Source organism: Phycodurus eques, chromosome 18 (genome assembly GCF_024500275.1).
Source record: "Phycodurus eques isolate BA_2022a chromosome 18, UOR_Pequ_1.1, whole genome shotgun sequence".
NCBI lineage: Eukaryota > Metazoa > Chordata > Actinopteri > Syngnathiformes > Syngnathidae > Phycodurus > Phycodurus eques.
Genome location: NC_084542.1, coordinates 8725646 through 8748067, shown reverse-complemented (window position 1 = coordinate 8748067; position 22422 = coordinate 8725646). Strand labels below are relative to the sequence as shown.

Sequence of the window (22422 nt, the reverse complement as noted above, 5' to 3'; positions counted from 1 at the left end):
CAAACTCCACACAGGCGGAACCGGGATTTGAACCCTGGGCCTCAGAACTGTGAGGCGGATGTGCTAACCAGTCGTCCACCGTGCCGCCGACACAATACATGTCATTTAAAATTTAGGGAGTCGTTAATCTTTATTCCCAGGTATTTATGACAGTGTACAACCTCAATCTCCTTTCCATCGAGATTAGAAAGCGCAGGATCATTTTGTCTGGTCTCTGATCTGGTAAAAAAACAACAACATAAGCTTCGTCTTATCTGCGTTCAAAACAAGTTAGAGCTCATGCAGTGTATTTTGAATGATCACAAAGGTATTTTACAAATTTTCAACAGCTTGTGCAAGAGATGCAGTACACAATGGTATCCTCTGCATAAAGATGTTTTGCATTTGACACATTTTGACCAACATTTTTCACATAAATGGTAAGAAAGTGGACCCAACACAGAACCCTGTGGCACACCCTCAAAAAAAATGATTCAACTCATTTTGGAATAAGGCTGTCACATTATAAAATGTCGTGAATACTTTCAGTGCTGACTTTTTGAATTTTGAGGGGGAAGAAAATCCATTTAATTAATTTGGGAATGAGGCCGTCACAGAACAAAATGCGGAAAAAGTGAAGCGCTGTGAATACTTTCCGGATCCACCGTATTGACATGAAGCGTTCTTGTATGGATGTACTGTCCCCGATTCTGTGAGCAGCAGTGTTAACATTCCCTGTTGTTGGTGTGCGTCTATTTAGGAGGTTGGTGGAGGAGGAGGCCCACGTGAAATGTGAATTCCTGCTGGGCGCCGTGGCCAAGCGTGTGTGTCTGGTGTGCGGCGACGTGGCGTCGGGCTACCACTACGGTGTCGCCTCGTGCGAGGCCTGCAAGGCCTTCTTCAAGAGGACCATCCAGGGTGAGCATGCGGCACACACATAGTCGGTTCATTCTAAAAACATTCAATTCAATTGTATTGTACTTCAAAGTTAAATACAACTGAATGGCATTTAGCAAATGCACTGAACTGGGTAAAGAAAAAAGTTCAGCCTTCGTGTTGCACAATTAGAGCATATAATTCAGTGATTCTTTTGCGTACCACTAGATGGTGGCCACATATCGGTCGTGGCACATTTGCTACATTTTGAGAATCACTCATCTAGGCTGACTCAAAGTAACAAAAATAAACCAGTATACTCGCATTTACTGCAAAAGTGTCATCTGGTTTATTATTTTAGGTAAAAAAAAAAAAATAATTGCTGCAGCAAGCAATGTGCAAAAATAGTTTGCAGTTAAAAAACAACAAATTGTAACAATGATTTAAATGACTTAGAAATATAAAAATGAATTCACATATACAAAATGCACACATGAACGTGCACACACACACGTACATACACACACATGAACATGCGCACACAAACCCACACACATGAACACGTACACAGAAACACAAAAACATACACACAGAAATATATATATATATATATATACAAACACACATAGATGCACACGCACATGAACGCACTTTCAGACACACAAATGAACTCTGTGGGGTTTCAAGCTAACTCCGCGTGTTTATGGCATGCAGCCGCTAGAGCCTCGCTGGCCTGTCTCCCTGTTGTCCGCAAACGTGTTTCCGAACAAAAACGGGCGCTTGTTTGGGGATAAACGAGTGCTAATCCTTCGGTTTACGCGTACGACACTTCTAGCTAGAATCCGTTTGCCGACGGCTGATGTCAGCCACGCTTTGTACACGGTCAACATGTTGACGTTTAGACTTAAACGCTCGATTTAACGTATGGATCTGGAGGAGTGCGTGCGCTCAAAATATGGACGCAGCAGGACCCATATGAGAAAGTGTTACTTTTTTTTTCCAAAGGGATGGTCCAGTGCTTTATCCAAAGGGATGTCAAAGTGAATAGAGAGAACGTACGATACTCGAGCACACAGGTTTATGATAAAACAGTGTTTTCTGTGTGAAAATATAGCATTTCTATGTAAAAATGTGGCACATTTGTAACAAAAAGATTGTATTCATATGTTAAATGCATCAATCTTTTCATAGTAGAGTTTCCCATATTGAAAACCGTTTTAAAACATTTTGACAGATGTATCAAGACCCACACAATATTTTGTTCTCCGACAATATAAGCATCGACCCTACTATAGACTGAACCTCGACGCTCTTGTTTTACCTGAAAAAAACATAAACGCCAGTCTCTGCCCAAAAAGCAGAGAAAACCCGCAGAACAGTGACTCTCATTTGCGTGTGTCTATATATATATATATATATATATATATGTATATATATTAGTCACTGTGATATACTGTATACAAACAGTAAAGGCAAGGTCATAACAAATTTAAAAGCAGCACAAACATGAATGTGAAAAAACAAGACTACCAGGAGTGACTTGACTGTGAACTGCTGTTCTGACTTTATTTTTACGGGATTTTAGTCCCCGGAAAAGAAACCGGCAATAGTGCTGACTGAGAGAGTGTTGTTGTCGTTCAGGCAACATCGAGTACAGCTGCCCGGGCTCCAACGAATGTGAAATCACCAAACGAAGGAGGAAGTCGTGCCAGGCTTGTCGCTTCGTCAAGTGTCTGGCCGTCGGCATGTTGAGGGAAGGTGAGCCACAAAGAAATACAACAACAAACCAAAAATGTACAGTGGTGTCACTGTATTTGTATTTTTTTTAATTCGCTGGTCCGAGGGTTGTTCCACGCGCACATTGCGTTTTATGTGGTGCGGACCAGTGGTCAGGTGCTCTTGTGTGTGTGTGTGTGTGTGTGTGTGTGTATTTGTGCGCTTGTCTGCTGACATATTGTTGTCCCGATTTAGAAATGACTCAAAAAGGAAAACATGAGCAATGGCCTACTGCAGCCGACCTCTCTTAAACACACTGTAAGGGGTCACTAGGTGATTGAAGGGGAAAAAAATTCAAGAAAAGGTGGCTAGTGCAGTTAAAAGCTTTGTGTGTGTGTGTGTGTGTGTGTGTGTGTGTTTGTTCATTGTATGCAATGACAACATGAATATTTTGTAAATATAAGTGAAAGGTAAAATTACAGAAATTTAAAAACGTTAGGAGAGCAAATATTTTCTTTCAAAAATGAAGAAAAATTCAAAATTATTTAAATGTTTTTCAAAATAAATCCATTTTGTTTAAATACAGTTTTTTGAAAACTAAATACACGGTTTGTATGGCAAAATACAGTGTTTGTTCCAAATATAGCTTTTTTTAAACAAATTAACGAAGCGTCTTTGGTTTAGTTTTTTTGCAAAAAATTGCATCTTATAACAGAAAATATTTTGTTACAAAATATAGCATTTTCATGATTTATTGTTTTTTTGTCACCCAATAAAACATTCTTATAACAAAATATTATTCTTGCAACAAAATATTGGATTCAAATGACGAAATGTATCATATTTGCAACAATATAACATTCTTCTGACGTAATGTCTTGTTTTGGTTACAAAATATTTCATCCTTATGACATTTTATTTTATTTTTTTTAACAATTATAGCATTTTCATGACTAAATGTCACAGTCACAAAATATAGCATTTTGACGACAAAATAGTGTTTTTGTGACCAAATAGACCGTTTTAATGACAAAATGAAGCGTAATTGTAACAAAACTTACTGAAGCAATGACAATGTGTTTTTTGTGGCAAAGTATATCATTCATATTACAAAATGTTAGCGTTTTTGTGACACAATATAGGACACTTATTCCAAAATTGTGTTTTTGTGACAGCGTTTAAATGATACAATGAAGCATTATTGGAGCCAAATATAGTATTCCAAAGACAACACATTTTTTGGTGACAAAATTTTGAATTTCTATGACAAAATGCAATGATTTTTGTGACAAATCTTTTGGGTTTTTTTGTGACAAAATGTTGCATTCCTGTGACAACGTCAAAATTTGGGTGACAAAATATAACATTGCTATAACGAAACTGCCTTTTTTTGACCAAATATGATTGAACATTATAATGACAACAGGTAGCAATGTTGTAACAAGATACTGTATTATTATTCTGACCAAATAGTGGTTTAGTGACAAAAAATAATGCATTCTAGTGACAAAATGTAGCATATTCGTGGCAAAAGATACATGTAGTGATTTTGTGAGAAACAAAAACTTTCTTTTGGACAAAATATAGCATTCTTTGAAGCATTACTATGATAAAATCATGTTTTTTTGCCAAGATACTGCATTCTTATGTTAAAATACATACTCAGGGCATTGAATGGCTCCTAAGTGGACTGTTCTGGTTGTCTTATAAGATGTTTTGCCTCTCATCCATGCAGGCTTCACCAGTTCATGCAGCTCGCCTGAGTTGGTATGGAAAAAGTCAACTATTTATGCTGCGAGTTAGAGGCACACCCCAACCACAAATGCTATCATTCTTTTTGGAATGCAAAAAAGGACAGGCGCTCGATGAAGCCTGCTCGGACGAGAGGTGAAATGTCTTGTAAGACAACCAGAAGAGTCCGACGTTGTTGAAATGAGTCGGTCCACGCTGACATTTATACACACACACATGCACAGCTTTTTCTTAATGATCCTTTTTTTAATAGGCCATGAGCATCAGAAGCATCCGGATCCTCGTCCTCTTTTCTCGCACGCCCCCTCCTCCGCTCTCGTAAATACCTCCAGATGCCTCGCGGGATTCCCAGACTTCCGTCAAATGCGAAGTCGCGCTCGTAACGGCGGCCGTAAGCACGCTCGTAACGCGCTTCAGTGCGCCTCGTGACGCCCTCCGCCCCTGGAGAGGGCGCAATAAAGGTCCAGACACTTTTAATTGGACCAGACTCAGTCGTAGGAGATGTGGAACTATAAAAAACCACAACAGCAAATACTGCTTTCTCCTTATAGAAGTATGTCATATTGTTTGTTGTTGTTGTTGTTGTTGTTGAGGAAATTCGACGACGTAAAGGAAAGCCTCCAATCAGAATAGCATACCCGTACCTTGCAATTAGTGTAGAAATACAACAGGAATCCTTCAATAAATGGGTTTCAAGCCTTAACATAAAAACATGCATTTAATTGTAAAATAAATTGCATAGTACGCTTCAAAGTAAACATCTATTTTTACCCTAGAGTCGCTTTAAAATGAACCTCGGCTGTAGAACCTAATTCTTCGGAGCCCTGCGCTAGTTTTTCTCTTCAACTAGTAGGCCGCCCTCATCACGTCGCGTGTTCTAAGAGAGAATGGAGCATTTTTCTGTTTCTGCCCGAATGGAAGACGAGATGCATAACAAAATTGTTATGAGCGGTTAGTGGACTTTAAGCTTTAAATGTCAATCAATGCAAAGTCAGTTCGCTGATTGCTCAACTAATCAGTTCAACCACTAATACACTGAATCACATTTGAGAGTCTATTTCTGTACGTGGAGTTAATCATTATTATTTTTTAAACCAATATGCATTTTTTTTAACCCATAGGCATTTTTAAAAAAAAATAAAGTTATTATAACACATTACATAATTATTATTTTTTTTTGGGGGGGGGGGGGGGCTGGAATGGATTAATGGAATTTCCATTCATTAGAAGAAATTTTACTTGAGATACGAGTGTTTTGAGTTACGAGTGTGGTCACGGAACAAATTACAACCGAATGACCTCGTGTTAATTAATTTCTTTACCAATTCAAACCAGTCCGACTTCAAATCTCACACGCTCCTCAGAATGCAACGCAATTTCTAAGGAAATTACAGCCGCCAGATTTATGTTGACATAAAAAAAAAAAAAAAGTTACTTTGACGCTGGTTGCTGGAGAAACTTCTTATAGAAGCTCTGATGTCACAAGACGTCACATTCTGTAATTGTATATTTTTTGGCAACAATGCAAATATTTGTCACAATTACTACAGTACGTAATCTTCAGTATCATCTCTCCATCAGTGTTGAAGGACAACACTCTTTTTTTCCTCCTTTGTTTGCTCAAACATGCTACAGTATGTGCGACAGATAGGGTGGCAGTGAATCTTACTCAGGACAGCCATTAGAAAAGATTGTGGAATTCTCATATGGACATTGGAGTATAATTCCCTTCCCGTTTTTTAAAAAAAAAAAAAACATTTTAAATATATATATAACATATTGTACTTCACTTTGGTTTAGGCTACAAAAGAAGAAATGGCTTTTGCGCTTTGTACTAAGTCTTTCGTTTCTTGAACAGCAGAAAATTCAGAATGATATCTTGGAATGTAAATGGTGCTAATTTTCAGGTCAAACGTGTTAAGGTATTTACCCCCGACATTATTTTTCTCCAAGAGATGCATCTTAGAACAGAAGATGTATGTCATTCAAAAATAAATGAATAAAAACAAGTGTTTGGAGAGGTGTAGCACTTGGTGCTGGGCTGTCTTCAAAGAGCACCGCTGGGACTGTATTACGCAATAAGAAATTGACATTTGGTGTAGAGTTAATAAGATACCCATCTCGGAGATACAGCTGTAAATCTACATTCATATTTCTGTGGAATGAAAGAATTTACTTTCAACCCCTAATTTGTTCAAATTGTTTGCTTTTATTTGATTTTATTTTTTTCAAGAAATAATTTCAATTACATGAGCATTCGTCATGTTGAAACTTTCATTGACTGTACAGTCAATGAACGTTTGAACATAGCGATGGTTGGGCCTCGGAACAGATTCATGTACGGGTAATTGAAATTACTCTACAAATTAACATCCCGTTACTCAAGTGTACAAAAGAGCGAAACGCTTTCCGGTGATCGACTGCCGACTTAAGCTTATCGTACTGAGCAGCCAAAACAGACGTGCGCCGCTTCCCATGTCGCAAAAGGTTTCAGTTGCAATTGTGGTCGTGATCAAATTTTCCTCTTTGCAATCATCAATTCCCTTGTGCCTTTAAAGGTCTTTTCATACTGCACGTAGCAGAGGGCAGCAGAGGGCAGCACGCCGTCGGCCAAGTCCTGATTCGTGTAGTATGTGCTGCCGCGGCACAGCGTTTGTGGCGGCGCGCAAGAATTGAATTGAAATGAACTCTATTAAAATAATGAGAAATGTTCGATTTGGGTAGAGGGATTTCAGTCATAAGAGATTTGGGTGGACTTTTACAGCAAACAATATTGAGAAATTGGAGAAAGTAACACTAAATGTGGGCGTCTCAGTGTTTTGGGACACACGCGCACACACAAATGAAAAAATGATGTACGGTACATCGACATGTAAAAGAATCGATGGTGGGAGACCTCCAACACGTTGCATAATTATATTGTACTAAGTTGGATGAAAGTGGTAGAAACGTGGGATTTTTAGCATTTTTAGCAATACAAATGTTAGCGTAAAACAAAATATAGCATAGCCGCAGATATGGGGTGCCGTTTGTTACATTCTCGTATTACTTTTGGTATTTTTAAGGGTGCTAAGCATGCCTGCGTCCGATTACCGGCGCCATGCAACAGTGTGTGTACGTTTGTCACATAACGTGAGAAGTGTGGGATTGTTTGGAGTTGGGGCCGCTTTTCCGGCGCCAAGGAAACGCGTGTCAGCCCGCTTGGGCAGAGGGACGCTCGTGAGCGCCCCCTCCTGAAACCCCACCCCCCGCACATGCCGAGACCCTCGAAAGCAGCGATGAAAGTGTCCCAAAATAGATCAAGAGATGCGAGAGTGCGTTTACGGCTGTTTGTTATCCGCACAAACTATTCCTGGCCTCGCTTCCTGTCAGCACATTCCAATGGTAAAGAGTTCCACTTCTTCCACGCGTTTACACACATGCACACACAGGTGGCTTCCCTTACTGGTATCTGTACTTGAGTATTTCATTTTCCTTTTAGTTGTATTCCCTACATTTGACAACAGATGTGTGTACGTTTTACTCCTTACTTTGTCAAAATATGCTCGTTGCTTTTTTTCAACGGCCACAGATGACGACATTAAAAAAGAAAACATCGAGAGGCGCAATGATGAAAAAAAACAAAACAAACAAGTGCAGTATGTCAAATGAGGCTTCAAAAACGTGAAAGATCGAGCAGTTCTCGGCGGTTAAGGGCGTGTCTGTCTGCTCTTCCGTCATTCGCTCTGTGATGTGCGCGCACTCACAGCCGACTACGAGGCGCTCTAACGCGGCCACGCCAGCATACAATCCGACTGTGCGAACGGAGGCGCTCACGTTCTTATACGGTAGGAGAGCAACTAATCATGCCGGACTCCAAAGTGCATTGCGAAGTGATATTTTAGCCACGCCCCAAATAATCTGGAAAAGTGCAATGGTGGTTTATCTTCAAACGTGTGTAATGTATTTAGAACAAATCTGTGCATTCACTGTCACATTCATTGTCTTTGATACAGTTTGTGAGTACTTTTGCCACCTCTGACAGACAGACAGGCACGCGCACACGCGCACACACACCGTCATGTGACCCTTGTACTGACACCTGCCAAGGACCCGGGCTAATCCACACTTAGTACTCGCTTCCCCTCCCGTGACATCATGGCCAGGTCACAGGGCAGCGAATCCATTTCTTTAATACCCTCCTCATCCTCTTCACTTCTAACCTTTAACCCCCCACTGACAGTACCACCATCTGGACCACAGATAACACGAGGATGTTTCCAATGGTGACTGAACACTTCGCACCACTGCATTTTTTCATGAAAAAACACCACATTTTACACCTTCGTAGAGAAGCACATCCTGCATATTGTCTTTAACATTGATGCGTCCAAATATTTATTCGATCTACGATATACAAAGTACCACTGTTCTTATCTAATGCTTCGATGTTTGCTGAACTGAAGTCTTGTGACAACTTTTTTTTCCTTTTTTTTTTTTTGTTACTTTCTCCCGAACGTTCGCTCGCAGGCGTGCGTCTGGATCGCGTTCGAGGCGGCCGGCAGAAGTACAAGCGCAGAATGGACACGGAGAGCAGCGCCCCCTATCTCCACCTGCACAGCGTCCTCCCACACAAGAAAACATGTGAGTGCACCGTGGCGTCAGGAGCAACAGTCAGGATTACGTCACGCACGCATTACTGAAACACTCACATACACGGCACTGTAATATAATAATATGTACTCATATACTGAAATGCTCTCACAAAATGCAGTAGTGTATGAGAGCATTTTAGCATCGTGTGAGTGTGTTTCAGTGTGTGTGCAAGCAAAGAACATTCAAAATTATGAGAGTGTTTCAATAATGTCTTGTCTTCTTTTCCTTAAATGTATATAAGCAGAAAAAAGTAGTTATGTGTGAGAGCACTTCACTAGTGTGCGAGAGCATTTCAGGAATGAGCGTTCCAATTTTGTTTGTGCACGCCCCAAAAATTGTGTGTGAGAATGTTTCAGTAGTGCGTATGAGCGGTAATAAATTGCAGCGCGAGAGCATTTCAGCAATGTGTGAGAGCATTCCGTTGTGTGTGTGCGCAAAAAACAAAAACAAATGAATAGTGAATGTATTGCGAACGGTGCCCATGACGGCTCTCTCTCAATGATATTAGCCCAGTTGACGCTGGAGTTGTGCTTGTGTTCCAGCGAGCGCCAACCAAGTGGTGTCGCTGCTGCTGCTGGCCGAACCCGAGGCCATCTTGGCCATGGCCGACCCCACGGTGCCCGACAGCGACATCAAGGCGCTGACCACGCTGTGCGACCTGGCCGACCGGGAGCTGGTGGTCAACATCGGCTGGGCCAAACACATCCCAGGTACACGGTACAATTGCCGCAGGGCCCTGAGCATTATGACCGCCGATAATCGTCGACTGATAATATCTGAAAGGAAATGTATTACATTTATAATTTATGTTCGCCCAGCCCTCCATCGAACTAAAATATTGGGAAGGAAAATTCCACCCACCCCCCATTGACAAGTACATTTTGGAGGGGGCCACGAAGGTCCAGTGCTACACCCGTGCTCATCGGATCACGATTGTTGTGGTCAATAGGACGCCCGACCCGTGTGTGTGCGTGTGCCCGCGCTAATAAATTAACGGATGACCGCAAGCCACTTGGAAGTTGTAATGCACTTAAGAACACCTCTATTGCCATCTCTACCACTAAAGTGGAAAAAAAATGTTTTTGTTTTCATCGAAAAAAATAGCACTGCATTAATAAAAACACAAAAGATCACGCAAACAAATAAAAAATGTCGTTTCAGTTCGTATTGTCGTATTTGTTTTCTGCAAGTCTACGTTGCATGTGCCCCACTACTCTAAACACGGTATTCTGATTAATATGGCATATGTGGAAGAAGAATTAAACAGATTCATTCATCAATTTTCATCCATCTGAGGGGCCGCCATGTTAAGCAATATCGCCCTCTGCTGTTGACCGAAATTCACACCGCGACGTCTCTCGCGCTTGCGTTACGAACGTCACGTGACCAAACCCGTGTATGCTGCGATAACTCGCAGGACGGGTTGATCACATTACGGTTTGAAGAAACTTTTTTAGCAGGAAGTACAGTACGTATTTGGAATGTAGTTTATGTAACATGAGAGTCTGCGGCACATGTTCCTGCTTTATCAGCGGCCGTTGTTCGTGCTTTAAACTTCACCATGGAAACTCTTTTGTTGATGTTTTCTCTCTGCACTGCTTACAATACAAACAAAGCATTCATGAGTGTGCATATCTCGCTCTCTCTGTGTGTGTGTGTGTGTGTGGGTGGATTCCAGCACAAACCCAAAGCAACCATTTGAGACTGTCTTGTGCTTGAGTGTTGTTCACCAGTGGAAGAGGAGCTTTGCCTCTCTTAGGGTCTTTGTGAAAAATCACAACAACAACAATATTAATTTTATTATTTGTTCATTCATATATATATATATATATATATATATATATATATCATATAGTACTGACAGACTGTGTAGGCAAAAAAAAAAGAGCTTCTGGAATACAAATGATACATCGCTAAGACATACAAAACATACAACAACAAAAATACAATTCCAAAAAGCTTCGTTTGGCACTGTCATGACGTCGTGGGCTGTGTGACAGTCACACACGCGGGCGTCGCAGGGACCGCCGGGGGGCCGGTCCGAACGGCGCGAGCCATCTGAGTTCCCGGTCCCGAGGGCAGGCGACTACATCGGAGCCGCCTCCTCTGCTCGCGGGGACGTTGACGCTGATGGAGGCTGAAGTGGTGCGGGGGCTTCGGTCGGCCGCACGAGCCAGAAGACCGCGCTTGCTTTTGGCCTTTCGGAGCTGGCTGTCGCATGGCTGTGTGACCATGACCGTGACGATGATGATGATGATGGTGATGATACACCGACCCAACGCTAACAAGCGCACTCTTGTACACTTCTGTAGTAGTAGATGTCATTACATCGTCAACAGTATCCGTTTTATCACACTTACTGACGTCTAACAGACTGGCTAATATATTTAATGAAAGTGTGTGACCTTTAGTCTTTCTTATCGACCAGAAAAGCCACCAAAAGTGCACAGTGGAGTCTGGTATGTATGGTGCCACAACCAGCATGTGGCAGTGTTGAGTTGAGCTTCATCGAGCTCCAGACGTCAATTGGACTGTCAGCCACGTGACGTGGTCAGCCCCTCACCAATCATGAGCCCCACCGCACGTCACTGCTTTGCACCATCATACTGAGAGCTCTTTCTAATATTTTGCTTAGTTCAATAGTCTGATTTGTGTTCCACTAGAATGGCATGGCACATTTTTGATAGTGGTACCTCGGCTTACAAGTTTTTCGAGTTACGAGCTGTTGCTTGGTCGATGGTTTCCTTTATTTTGCTCGTAGGGGTGAAACTACTGTTTTAATATTCAATTAATCTGTCTATTACTTTTGTCGAATAATTCATGAATCGGGTCAACTAACATGTTTTCCATCCCTTTATTGAAAAACAGGACATTTCAAAATTGACAGCGCAGAAATTGCACCAACATAAAATTGATCATGACCCAGTTACTGGTTTGGTTCGTAACATTTCAGAAAATTAGCAAAACCGATGATCGTTGTCATCATCATTCCGACGTAAAAGAAAATATTTGCAACTGTCTTTTGATTTAACCCAAAGGAAATCAGTCTGCTTTCACGGAGGAGAATATTTACTGTTGAGTGGTTAACATTCTGTGGCTTTGAACAATTTGAGGTTAAACGAGGTCTCTCAGTGATTAATTGATTGTCAAAATAGGAATTTGATAATCGATTCATTGTTAATAAATCAATTAATTGTTGCACCACTGCTTGAGTGATGTAAAAACAAAAATATTGGAACAATTATGTTATTGTAATGCCCTCGCGCAGTCCCCGATGCACTTTCAGCCACTTATTGAACGCGACAGGCACACAAATCCAAAATGAAAACACTCGTAAGGAGCCGCCGTTGGCCACAACGCACACCCTGACGTTCACACGCAGGCTCCTGAAGTCATTCTCTAGGTCACACCCCTTAACGGCAGGCATCCATCCAACACGCCAAGGTCCGCCACACACCGAGCGACGTGGCCGAACGCGACTGAACTGAGTGGTCAACCGTCGTCCGCTGTTTTTGCTGCGAATGGAAATTGGAATGCACGTGTTAAGCGACGGGTCTCCCGCGTGTGCTCGCAGGCTTCCCGTCGCTGTCGCTGGCCGACCAGATGAGCCTCCTGCAGAGCGGCTGGATGGAGATCCTGATCCTGCGCGTGGTCTTCCGCTCCCTCGCGCTGGACGAGCAGCTGGTGTACGCCGAGGACTACGTGATGGACCGGGACCGGTCCAAGATGGCCGGCCTGCTGGACCTCAACAATGCCATCCTGCAGCTGGTCAAGAAATACAAAAGCGTTAGACTGCAGAGGGAAGAGTTCGTGCTCCTCAAGGCCATCGCGCTCGTCAACTCAGGTAGCCACGCTGTCGCTTGCTATTGTCCAATGGAGATTTTGTTAAAAATATATAGAGTCTCTCTATTGTGGATTTTCACCTATTGTGTATTGGTCTGGAACGTCTCCCGCTTGATTGATTCTCCGTTTTGATTTCTGACCCACAGACTCGGTGCACATCGAGGACTCTGAGGCAGTCCAGCACCTCCAGGACGTCCTTCACGAGGCCTTACAGGACTACGAGCTTGCCCAGCACGCGCAGGACCCTCGACGGGCCGGCAAGCTGATCATGAGCCTCCCTCTGCTGCGGCAGACGGCCGCCCGAGCCGTGCAGCACTTCTGCGGCATTAAGCGGGACGGGCGCGTGCCCATGCACAAACTCTTCCTGGAGCTTCTAGAGGCCAAAGCCTGAACGTGAGAAGACGCTACGACACCGTGAAGGATCACTAAGCTTTTTAGATACAGTGCTACCTTGACTTACCTGTGCCCCAACTTATGAGTTTTTTTTTTTTTTTTTTTTATTTCTTCTTATTTTTTTTAATGCTATGTGTTGCAGTCAAAATTTGAGGTATGAATAGTTTTAGACGCGGTGCTGCTCGAGTGCAGTGAAAAAAACGAAACAATTAAGGCACTGACTTGAGGGGCACTCCACTGCATGAGATTTACTCGTTTTCATGTTAAATTAGCATCAATTACAGTGTCCCCTGCTACATTGCGTTTTATCCTTCATGCCCTCGCAAGATCGTTTTTTTTTGAGAGATTGTTTTTTATTGTTTTTTTACAGGGTAATTGGATCAGGATATCCCGCATTTATTCTTTTCTTTTATTTTTTTTAAACCTGATTCCCTGCTTAGTCACATTTCCCCCCATTTTTTTTTTCATGGACTGTCAATTATTCGCAGATTTTCGCCAGTCTCGGTCGAGCTCGGCCCCTTTTTTCTGTGAATAGCGGGGATCCACTGTATGCTTACTCACTGTAATGCCCTCGCATGTGGGCAAGGGGAGCCACAGTCGCTGATGCACTTACAGCTATTTTTTGAACTGGACAAACATTCAAACAGACAACTAAAAAATGAGAACATTCGCAAGGAGCTGCTGTAGGCCACAGCCCACGAACAGACGCTCGCACGCAGATTAACTGACTCCAGCTCCTGATGGGCCACGGCCCTTAAAAGGCACACATGCAACACTAAAGTTGCTGTTGTGACTTTTCATCTTAATTATAAATAAGTCATAAATCAAGGTACCACTGTATTTTTTATTTTTTTTATTTTATTATTTTTTTTAAATGTACCTTTTAGGTCAAAATTTATATGACTTCCTGCAAAGTAGTCAGTGGGCAAAGCACATGCAGGATTACTTGAAGACCCCTCGTGGACGCGCTCATCCTTCCGGCATGCATTTGATTTCTTCACGGGGACAAAGTCCAAAAGTCTCGCCAAAAAGACTCTTGCTTCAAGAAACCAGCAACGTGAGGGAACGTGGCCTCGAGGACTTTCAGGGAGAGAAACTGTGCTTCAACAGAGTGATATTTATTTGAAGAAAAAGTGGATTTACTTGTAGCACTGATCATCAAATGAATGCAACCTCCAGCCTGCGGGCCAAATACGGCCCACTGCAGCACCTCTATTAACAAATCCTCAGAGATTAACGATCTTCTAAAGAGCCCAAAAACATTTAACCCGCAAATGTTCATAATATATAATAATATCTTCTTCTTTATTTTTTACTTATAAATGTATTATGGCCTTTGGAGGACTTTTTAAGGTTCCACATACCTGTTCTAAATGTACATAAAATATACAACTTAATAATTGTAATACGGCAACCACCTCGTTCTTGTGGAAATTTAGTAGGATTTCGTTGGGGGGGGGGGGGGGGGAAACAAAAAAGCAGCTGTGAAATTTGTAGAAGATCATCCAGGACATGATTATCTGCAAAGGTTGAATTAAGGCAACTGGACTCTTCCTGTTTGTTGTTTGTATCCAAAAGACTTCTTGGGTTCTAAATTTCCGGTGGGTGTGAGGAAAATCTAACAAAGTTGTGTTTATTTTTTTAAAACAAAGAAACAAAAACAACACCACCAAAAATATTTTTCCTAATGGTTCAGCTAACAAACACTCCACTGTCTCCCCACCATTATATTTCAAGGGCACTCCACTGTTGTGCCCCACCATACCATCCCGCCATATTTGTAGACTGTTACGGGTGGGGCACACCTCTGTTTGCACCAACATAAGAATTCAGGGAGCGGGTCTCAACTGTTGGCCCCAACATGAGATTTCAGGGGCACTTCACCGTTGGCCCCAACATGAGACTTTGGAGGCACTCCAACTGTTTGCCCCAATGACTGGACACTTTTTCGTCCAGTTTGTAATAGCATTCTTATGTTGTTGATTTTTGGGGGTGTGATTTCCTACTAAATTCCTGCGGGAACACATGCAGGTACGTGTCAAACGCTAACTGTCCCTTCTCTGGTCGACGTCAATGTGTGCACTACTTTCCCCCTCATATGTATGACGCATCTTACCAACGTTTTAGTTCGCTAGCGTGCTTTGTGTGGAGATTCTTGAACCAAGGCAAATATTCTGTCGTTAAATGAAGTGTGCTCCCTACTAAATTCGATGCATTAAAACTTCATAAAATGTTCCAGATTTGACGGTAAAACTGTATTCCCTGCATTTGTTTGTTTTTGCATCACGTGTATGTTGTGTCTTATGCCAGGGGAAATGCTTGTCGTTTGTTTCTCAGGTGAATATTTGGGCAATAAAGACTATCCCCTATGCTTTGTCGTCTTTTCACACTCAACAGCGACAAACGTGCTAAAAGGTATCTGCACTTTACTTGAGTATTGACAGTAAAACTTCTTTTTTTGTACTATTTTACTGTATTTATTGTACATTCAGCGTCTGTACCTTTGCACTTCTACTTCAGTATATGAGTTGAATCAGTATTGCTTTTTTTCTTCTTCTACAAGTATCTGTACTTCTACTTAAGTGCCACCTCGAGGCCCATCACGGCCCCGTCAGACTGATTTTTTTGAAAATGAATGTACGTAAGAACGTCTGCGGGGATCGTCGGTCATCAGAAGACGCTGACTCATGGCTCAGTCATGCAGTCAAGAGACAAGGCATGGAAAAGTCTTGTTTTCTTTCATCTGTACATGAGCTAAGGGGTGTTACGTTTGCGTTTTAATCAAATTAGAGTTACGATTTAGACTTTTGGGTGAGGTTAGGGTTTTCATTAGTGGCTCGGGTTTCAGTTTATGTTTAAGTGAGGGTAGAGGTGTGGTTTAGGTTTAGGATAGGGTTTTTGTTCGTGTTTTCCATTGGGTAGGTTGGTTTTCATTCAGGTTTTGCTTACTGTTTAGGTTAAGGCAGTGATTCCCAAAGCACGCGTGGTTTGCAAAAGAATCACTGAATTTTATCTTCAAACTGTACATAATGTTACATTGGCAAAAGGTTTTTTTTTGTAATATTAAACTATTAAGCACAATTAATTGGCATTTAACCTTTGAGAACTTTTTCTTTTCAAACTTTTATTTAGGTACAGTTTTTTATTTAACGTTTATGTGCAATTTAATTTACATGCAATTTTATTTGAATCATTAAGAACATGTTTTAGTCCTATATTTAAATGCGGTGCTAATGTTCAAACTGTGAATTATACAGTGGCTGTGATTTTTTTTTTTTTTTTTTTTTTTTAAACTGCCTCATCACACTTGGGCCAAAATCCTAGTGTACCTTAATTTTGGGCATGAAGGTAGGATTTGGAAAGCCAAGTATTTTTTGAGGTTCGAGAAGTTTCGTTTTGGTTATTTTTATTTTAATTTTATTTTTTTTTTACTGGATAGGGTAAGATTTAGGTTTGGGCTTACATTGGTCTGGTTATGTTTTTTTTTTTTTTTTTTGGTTAGGGTTGGGACAGGGCTTAGGTTTGGTTTTAGGCTCGTTTTGTTTTCGTCAGTTACGTTTAAGCTTTGTGTTAGGGTGAAAATATAATGTCTTAAAATAAACATCATTTCATTGTGCAGTGCAGAACGCAGTAAAACTAGAGCGGAAAACTGGAGAGGTGTCCTGGCCGGTCTGCTAATTTGATCTCGGGACCACTAACCTCACGGAAACACACTCATCGCCAAGACCGAGCTCTTCAGTCACAGAACACGAGATGGCGTCGTGCAGTTGTAATACCGTCCAGTAAAGTACTATATGCTGTCTCGTAGTATCTTGTATTCTGACACAGGACGTCAGTGACGCAGCTTTCTAGTGACATCTCGTGGTCACATTTTGTTCATGCCACGAGTGCTTGAAAACCCATTTTTAAAAGAAATAATATAATTTATATCATAATTTCAATGAAATATAAAATCGGAAAACCTATTATTGTACATTATTAATAATGCTAATCACATTTTGTTATCTTATTAATTCGGATTTGCGTGTATACGTTTTTGTCTCTATTTTTAACACCTGTTTTCATTTAATGATTTTTTTAATGAGTTTAAAATTGTTTTACATGCACATCATTACATTATTTTAAATTGAACATTTACCCTCACAGGGTAAACTAAAATAATAAATACTGGAAATCAGATCTTTAAAAAAATAAAATAAAATAAATCCTACTCCCCCCAAATTCTAATGCAAATCAATGCAACTTTCAATATTTACTTTACTATGACAAATATTATGAGTGATGATGCAATTACAGGCATTCGGTGATTGGTGGTGTGACATTTCATGAGTCATGTGACACACACACTCACACAGGCACAGTGCATGAGCAGGTTCTAAGGGACATGAGGGTGGTATTGGTAACACCACGCCTCTTCAGGTAAGCTGACACCTGCTGGTTGCTATGGAGATGCTGAGCAAAGCCTGATGGGATGTCAGACCACACACATGCACCAACACAAACAAGTTCTTGTTAGTAATTGTGGCGTTGTAGAGAGCATTTTGTGTGTTTGGAAATCTTAACGTCAAGTGTCAAATCTTGATGTGGCAACAGGCGACGTCCTGGAGGCCCAACTGGTCTTCGGCCTTCTGATGTGTCGCACAGGAACCCCGGCAAAGATCCCAACACGGACCTCAACACCGGTGAGCTAGTCATATGTACCTTTTCTCTTGTACAGACAATGCTTTTCATTTGATCAGATTCATGATTATATTTTTAAACCCATACTTCATCTATCTAATTGACTTAACCGACTCATAATAATCAATATTTACAAATCTAATTACATGATAAAAACATCAAACATTTCAACAAAATACCTCCCAGCCAGATGAGGTGCTGATTATTAAATGTATTGTTTTTGTTAGTTGAAATTGGCTGTGACAAGTTTTGCTCAGACCAACCAAGCAAATTTAATATCTAATTGGTTAAAGTCTCATTGCACTACTGAGACGTTAAGATCTTTTTTTTTTTTTTAATGATTGTGCTTGGTTTTGAGCACTGTGTGTGTGATAAAACATGAATTACATATAATACTATGTGTTTGCAGGTTAGAAAGTGGCCCGTGTGGACATACAGTTGTCTCGAGTTACTCAATTAGCTCCTGTGTCACGCATGCATGATCACATTTCTCACACACACACGAACGAACCCACGCGCACACTACAATATTAGCATTAACTTTATGCTTATGGTGTTTCGTGTATTTGTGGCCCCCACACCACAAGAGATGTGAAAACAGGCATTCATATCAATAGCAGTGAATGCTATTCTGTGGTGTGCATTTTAATTTGTTTTGTGTTGTGTGGGGACCACAAACATGGGAAACTTTATAAGATAAATATATGTCTATACACTTGTTTTTATCACTGTAAAAGGACAAACCCATTTTGACAATGAGGATCATGATCATGGCTCTTGCAATGTGGGGACCACAAACATGGAAAAACTTCGTTGGATAAATGTGTGTGTATATGCTGGTATTCGTCACTGTCTGAGGACAAACAGGTTTTGACGTCATATGGGGACATTTTCTGATGTGGGGACCACAAATATGGGGGAACCTCATCAGACAAATATATGTATGCATGCACTAGTATTTATCACTGTATGAGGACAAACACATTTTGATGTCTTGAGGACTTCTTGTAATGTGGGGACCACAAATACGGGAAAGCAGTAAAGAGAACTGTATTCACCTGTATTCTTTACTGTATGAGGACAAACGTGTTCTGACGTCATGAGGACCTCTTGCAATATGGGGACCACAAACACACACCTCATAAGATGAATGCAGATAAACAAAGTCAAAGAATTCCTTCGGCATGGCATTGAGGTTTCCGATATTTATGGCCTCCTTGATGTGTCCAAAAAGGAGGGACAACTATCCGTTAAAAAGTAAACCCAGACTTATTTTTGGGTGACCACAAATGCGTCGTGTTTTGGACGCCAATCTTCCCTCCAGATCCCACAAGCCCTGCCCCTCCAGAGGGACCAATGGGAGGCGAGCGGGTGGAAGCTGACCAAGATGATCGGCGTCCAGTTTTTCAGGAGCTGTGGTTCATCGTGGTGATGGCGGCCGTCGGCCTGCTGCTGATGGCCATCGTGTTAGGGCTGGCCCTCCACAAGGTGACCACTTCCACGAGTCGCTTTATTAGGTACACTGGATGACATCCAATAAAAACGTGCTGCAGGCGCTGAACAAAGCCCCCTTGACCAGAGAGAGACCCCCCCTGGTGGCCATGCAGAAGCGAAGCCCGATGGCCGTTTATCCAGCCAGCAACTCCGTTTTGGTGAGACCCTAGACCATATTTGCCCTTATCCTTTCCACTGTGGAATAAAACCTAAAAAAATAAAAAATAAAAATAAAAATAAAAAAATAATGATAATACCAGTCATTTATATATAGAGAGCGAAAACAGAACAGTCCAAAGTTTCTAAAGCAAACATACTATGGAAACTTCTTTTAAAAAAATAATAGTATAAAAAATAAATCAAATCAAACAACAACCACGAACTATAAATACAATGAATAAATACAATTATAAATAAAAACTTACATTAGAATGTGCAATAACAAAACATTAAATATAAAAAATAAAAAAAAATGTGATACCACAAGTAAAAGATTTATGTAAAAGATTAATATTCATACTAAATGATTGGTGCAAAGATACCACACAAAAAGGCTAGTGACAATACTAGAAAATGCTCAAATGTAAATAAAGACAAAGGAATATTCCAATAAAACAAATGTGTAAATTGTGAAAAAAAAAAAGAGATTTGATTAAAATAAAAATGAAAATAAATTACCTTGAAATAACAAACCACAGTACAGTGAACCCCCATTTATCGCGGGTTAAATATTCAACGAAACACAATTTCATCTGATAAAAGCCTGCTAGCTTAATGCTAACATATAATGTGAAATGCAATAGACAGGCTTTCCGAAACTAGCATATATGTCACAGTAATTCTAACTTTTCATACAACTGCTACTTTAACACACGGCGCAAAAACATAATGTACAAAGAGATGATACACAACAATATTCACAAGCATTTGTCTGGTCCATCGAAAGAACGACTGCTACTTCAGATTAGATTCTCTGTGTCTTCTTGCTGTAAATTACACCGCATCATTTATCCGCTTGAATTACATATTGAAGCTTTTTGGTGCAAAAACCATACTTGTGTTGTCGTTCCAGTTTGACACGGCGGGCGTGGCCAGCAGCGTGATGCTGAAGTCCTTCACCATGAAGATAGAGGTGACGCGCCCCCCCCCAGCCGCGTACGTCGCCATGGCAACGACTTTTAGAACCTCTCTCGCCACCAGGAGGCGCTGGAGGCCAAATGCGAGGACACGCCCACTCAGGGTGTAGAAGGAGGAGGAGAGCGCGGGAATTCGTTGAGGCGCAGCGTCAGCCAGGTGATGGACGGGAAGTCGTTGGCGGAGGCGTGGGGCCCCACCATGGGACATGACAGCGGAATGGTGCGCGAGCTCACACAGCTATGGAAAGCCGTTCCATTACTGTTTTGAATTGCTCTCCTCCGTCAACAGTTCATGGACGACGAGGAGTTTGTGGACAGCGTCAAAGGCTTCAGCACCGTTAGGAAGGAGCACACCATGTTCACAGACACCAACTTGTGAGCCAATAAAACGCCAAGTGCCAAGAGTGGCGTGGATGGACACCGTTGGTAATACCACAATTGACGCCCTTCCCTCAAAAAGGTTTATAATTGCCTATAGATCCCACAAGATGGCAGCAAAGCACCCCTTTTCTACTAGATGGAGCTTGAGTGTGTATAATAGAAGCTCCTCCCCTAACATAGTTCATTGGCACCAAGATATCGCCAAAGCATGACTACCTCTATATTGGTCATTTTTAAACTCAAAATTAATTAATTAATGTGACAATTGTGAAATTCAGTACAAATAATTCTTTTTACATGCTTACTAACCATAGTTGTAATTTTATCCAGCTTCATCTTTAAATTACATAATGATGGGAGTACAAGGACATACTGTATGAATGTTTTTTTTTTTTTTTTTTTTTTTTTTTTTTTTTTTTTTAGGGGTGCCGTGCATGGGATGAGTTGGAAACTATTATTGGAGGTTAAAAAAAAAAAAAAGCCTCAAGCGTCTTATTTGCAACCAAAGCAACCAATGGGCTCTTTGCACGTAATCACCCGCACTGCCGAATTACGAATTGTGTTATTCTACGGGCGGGGTTTGCAGAACTTGCTCAAACTAGCAATTGCAGACGTATGTCGTATTTGTATCCGGCTCCAAAACTTAGAGTAGCGGACTTTAAGATGTACAGTACTGAGAAAAAGTATTGGCCCCCTTCTCCAATTGCATAGTTTCACCACTTTAAAATCATCAAACAAATGTAAATATCAGACAAATATAACCCAAGGGAACTTCAAATGCTGTTTTTACAGCTGTAATCCACTTTTTCTTTGTCAAAAATAATTTAAAAAAAAAATAATTCACCGTAGCCAATAAGAGATGACAAAATGCTGATAAGCCCCTCAGCTCTTCTAAAATCTTGCTGTATTCTTCAATATTTATTTATTTTCATACTCCTGGGTTGGGTTTCCTGCCACATCCCCAAAAACATGCATGGTAAGTTAATTGAAGACTCTGAATTGCCCATAGGTGTGAATATAAGTGTGAATGGTTGTGTTTTTATGTGCCCTGCTATTGGCTGACGACCAGTTCAGGGTGTACCCCACCTCTCACACGAAGATAGCCGGGATAGGCTCCAGCACGCCCGCGACCCTAGTGAGGAAAAGCGGTACAGAAAATGGATGGAATATTTAGTGAATGCCCGATTCATTTCCAACGCTGGCCCAGTTGGCGGCACACCGAAAATGATGTAGAAGGAAACCTTCCCAGGAGTGGCCGGCCTACAAAGATTTCCCCAAGAGAACAGCAATGACTCATCCAGGAAGCAACAAAGGAATTTAGGACTACTCGTAAAGAACTGCAGACCTCCCTTGCCGCAGTTAAGGTTAGTGTTCATGACACAACAAAAAAATGGAGGGGGAAAAAAATGGCATCAATGGCAGAGTTCCAAGGCGAAAATCACTGCTGAACAAAAAGTACATAAAGGCTCGTCTTACTTTTGCAAAAAAACATCTGAATGATTCCCAGGACTTTTGGGAGAATATGATATGGACTAAC

The 22422-nt window shown here is 41.2% G+C and overlaps 2 protein-coding genes across 4 annotated transcripts in view; both read left to right on the top strand.

The window, feature by feature from the left end:
* The window catches only part of LOC133417034 (estrogen-related receptor gamma-like), a 28234-nt gene extending 13591 nt beyond the window's left edge, over window positions 1-14643 (top strand). For 2 of the 3 annotated variants that reach the window (XM_061704479.1, XM_061704478.1), the window contains 6 exons: window positions 740-897; window positions 2497-2613; window positions 8833-8946; window positions 9501-9668; window positions 12533-12802; window positions 12948-14643. In XM_061704479.1, the coding sequence (XP_061560463.1) occupies window positions 740-897; window positions 2497-2613; window positions 8833-8946; window positions 9501-9668; window positions 12533-12802; window positions 12948-13192 (1072 nt within the window). In that variant the 3' untranslated portion in view covers window positions 13193-14643. Of the gene's footprint in view, window positions 1-739; window positions 898-2496; window positions 2614-5531; window positions 8589-8832; window positions 8947-9500; window positions 9669-12532; window positions 12803-12947 lie in introns of those variants that run through there. The other variant, XM_061704480.1, reaches the window with a different exon arrangement.
* Window positions 14644-17668: 3025 nt separating this feature from the next.
* On the top strand, window positions 17669-21260 carry si:ch211-57i17.5 (usherin). The gene is made up of 6 exons (XM_061704692.1): window positions 17669-17876; window positions 19199-19362; window positions 19428-19526; window positions 20441-20500; window positions 20569-20724; window positions 20794-21260. The coding sequence occupies exons 2-6, from the start codon at window positions 19231-19233 to the stop codon at window positions 20881-20883; spliced, it is 537 nt and encodes a 178-aa protein (XP_061560676.1). The 5' UTR covers window positions 17669-17876; window positions 19199-19230; the 3' UTR covers window positions 20884-21260.
* The last annotated feature ends 1162 nt before the right edge of the window (window positions 21261-22422 follow it).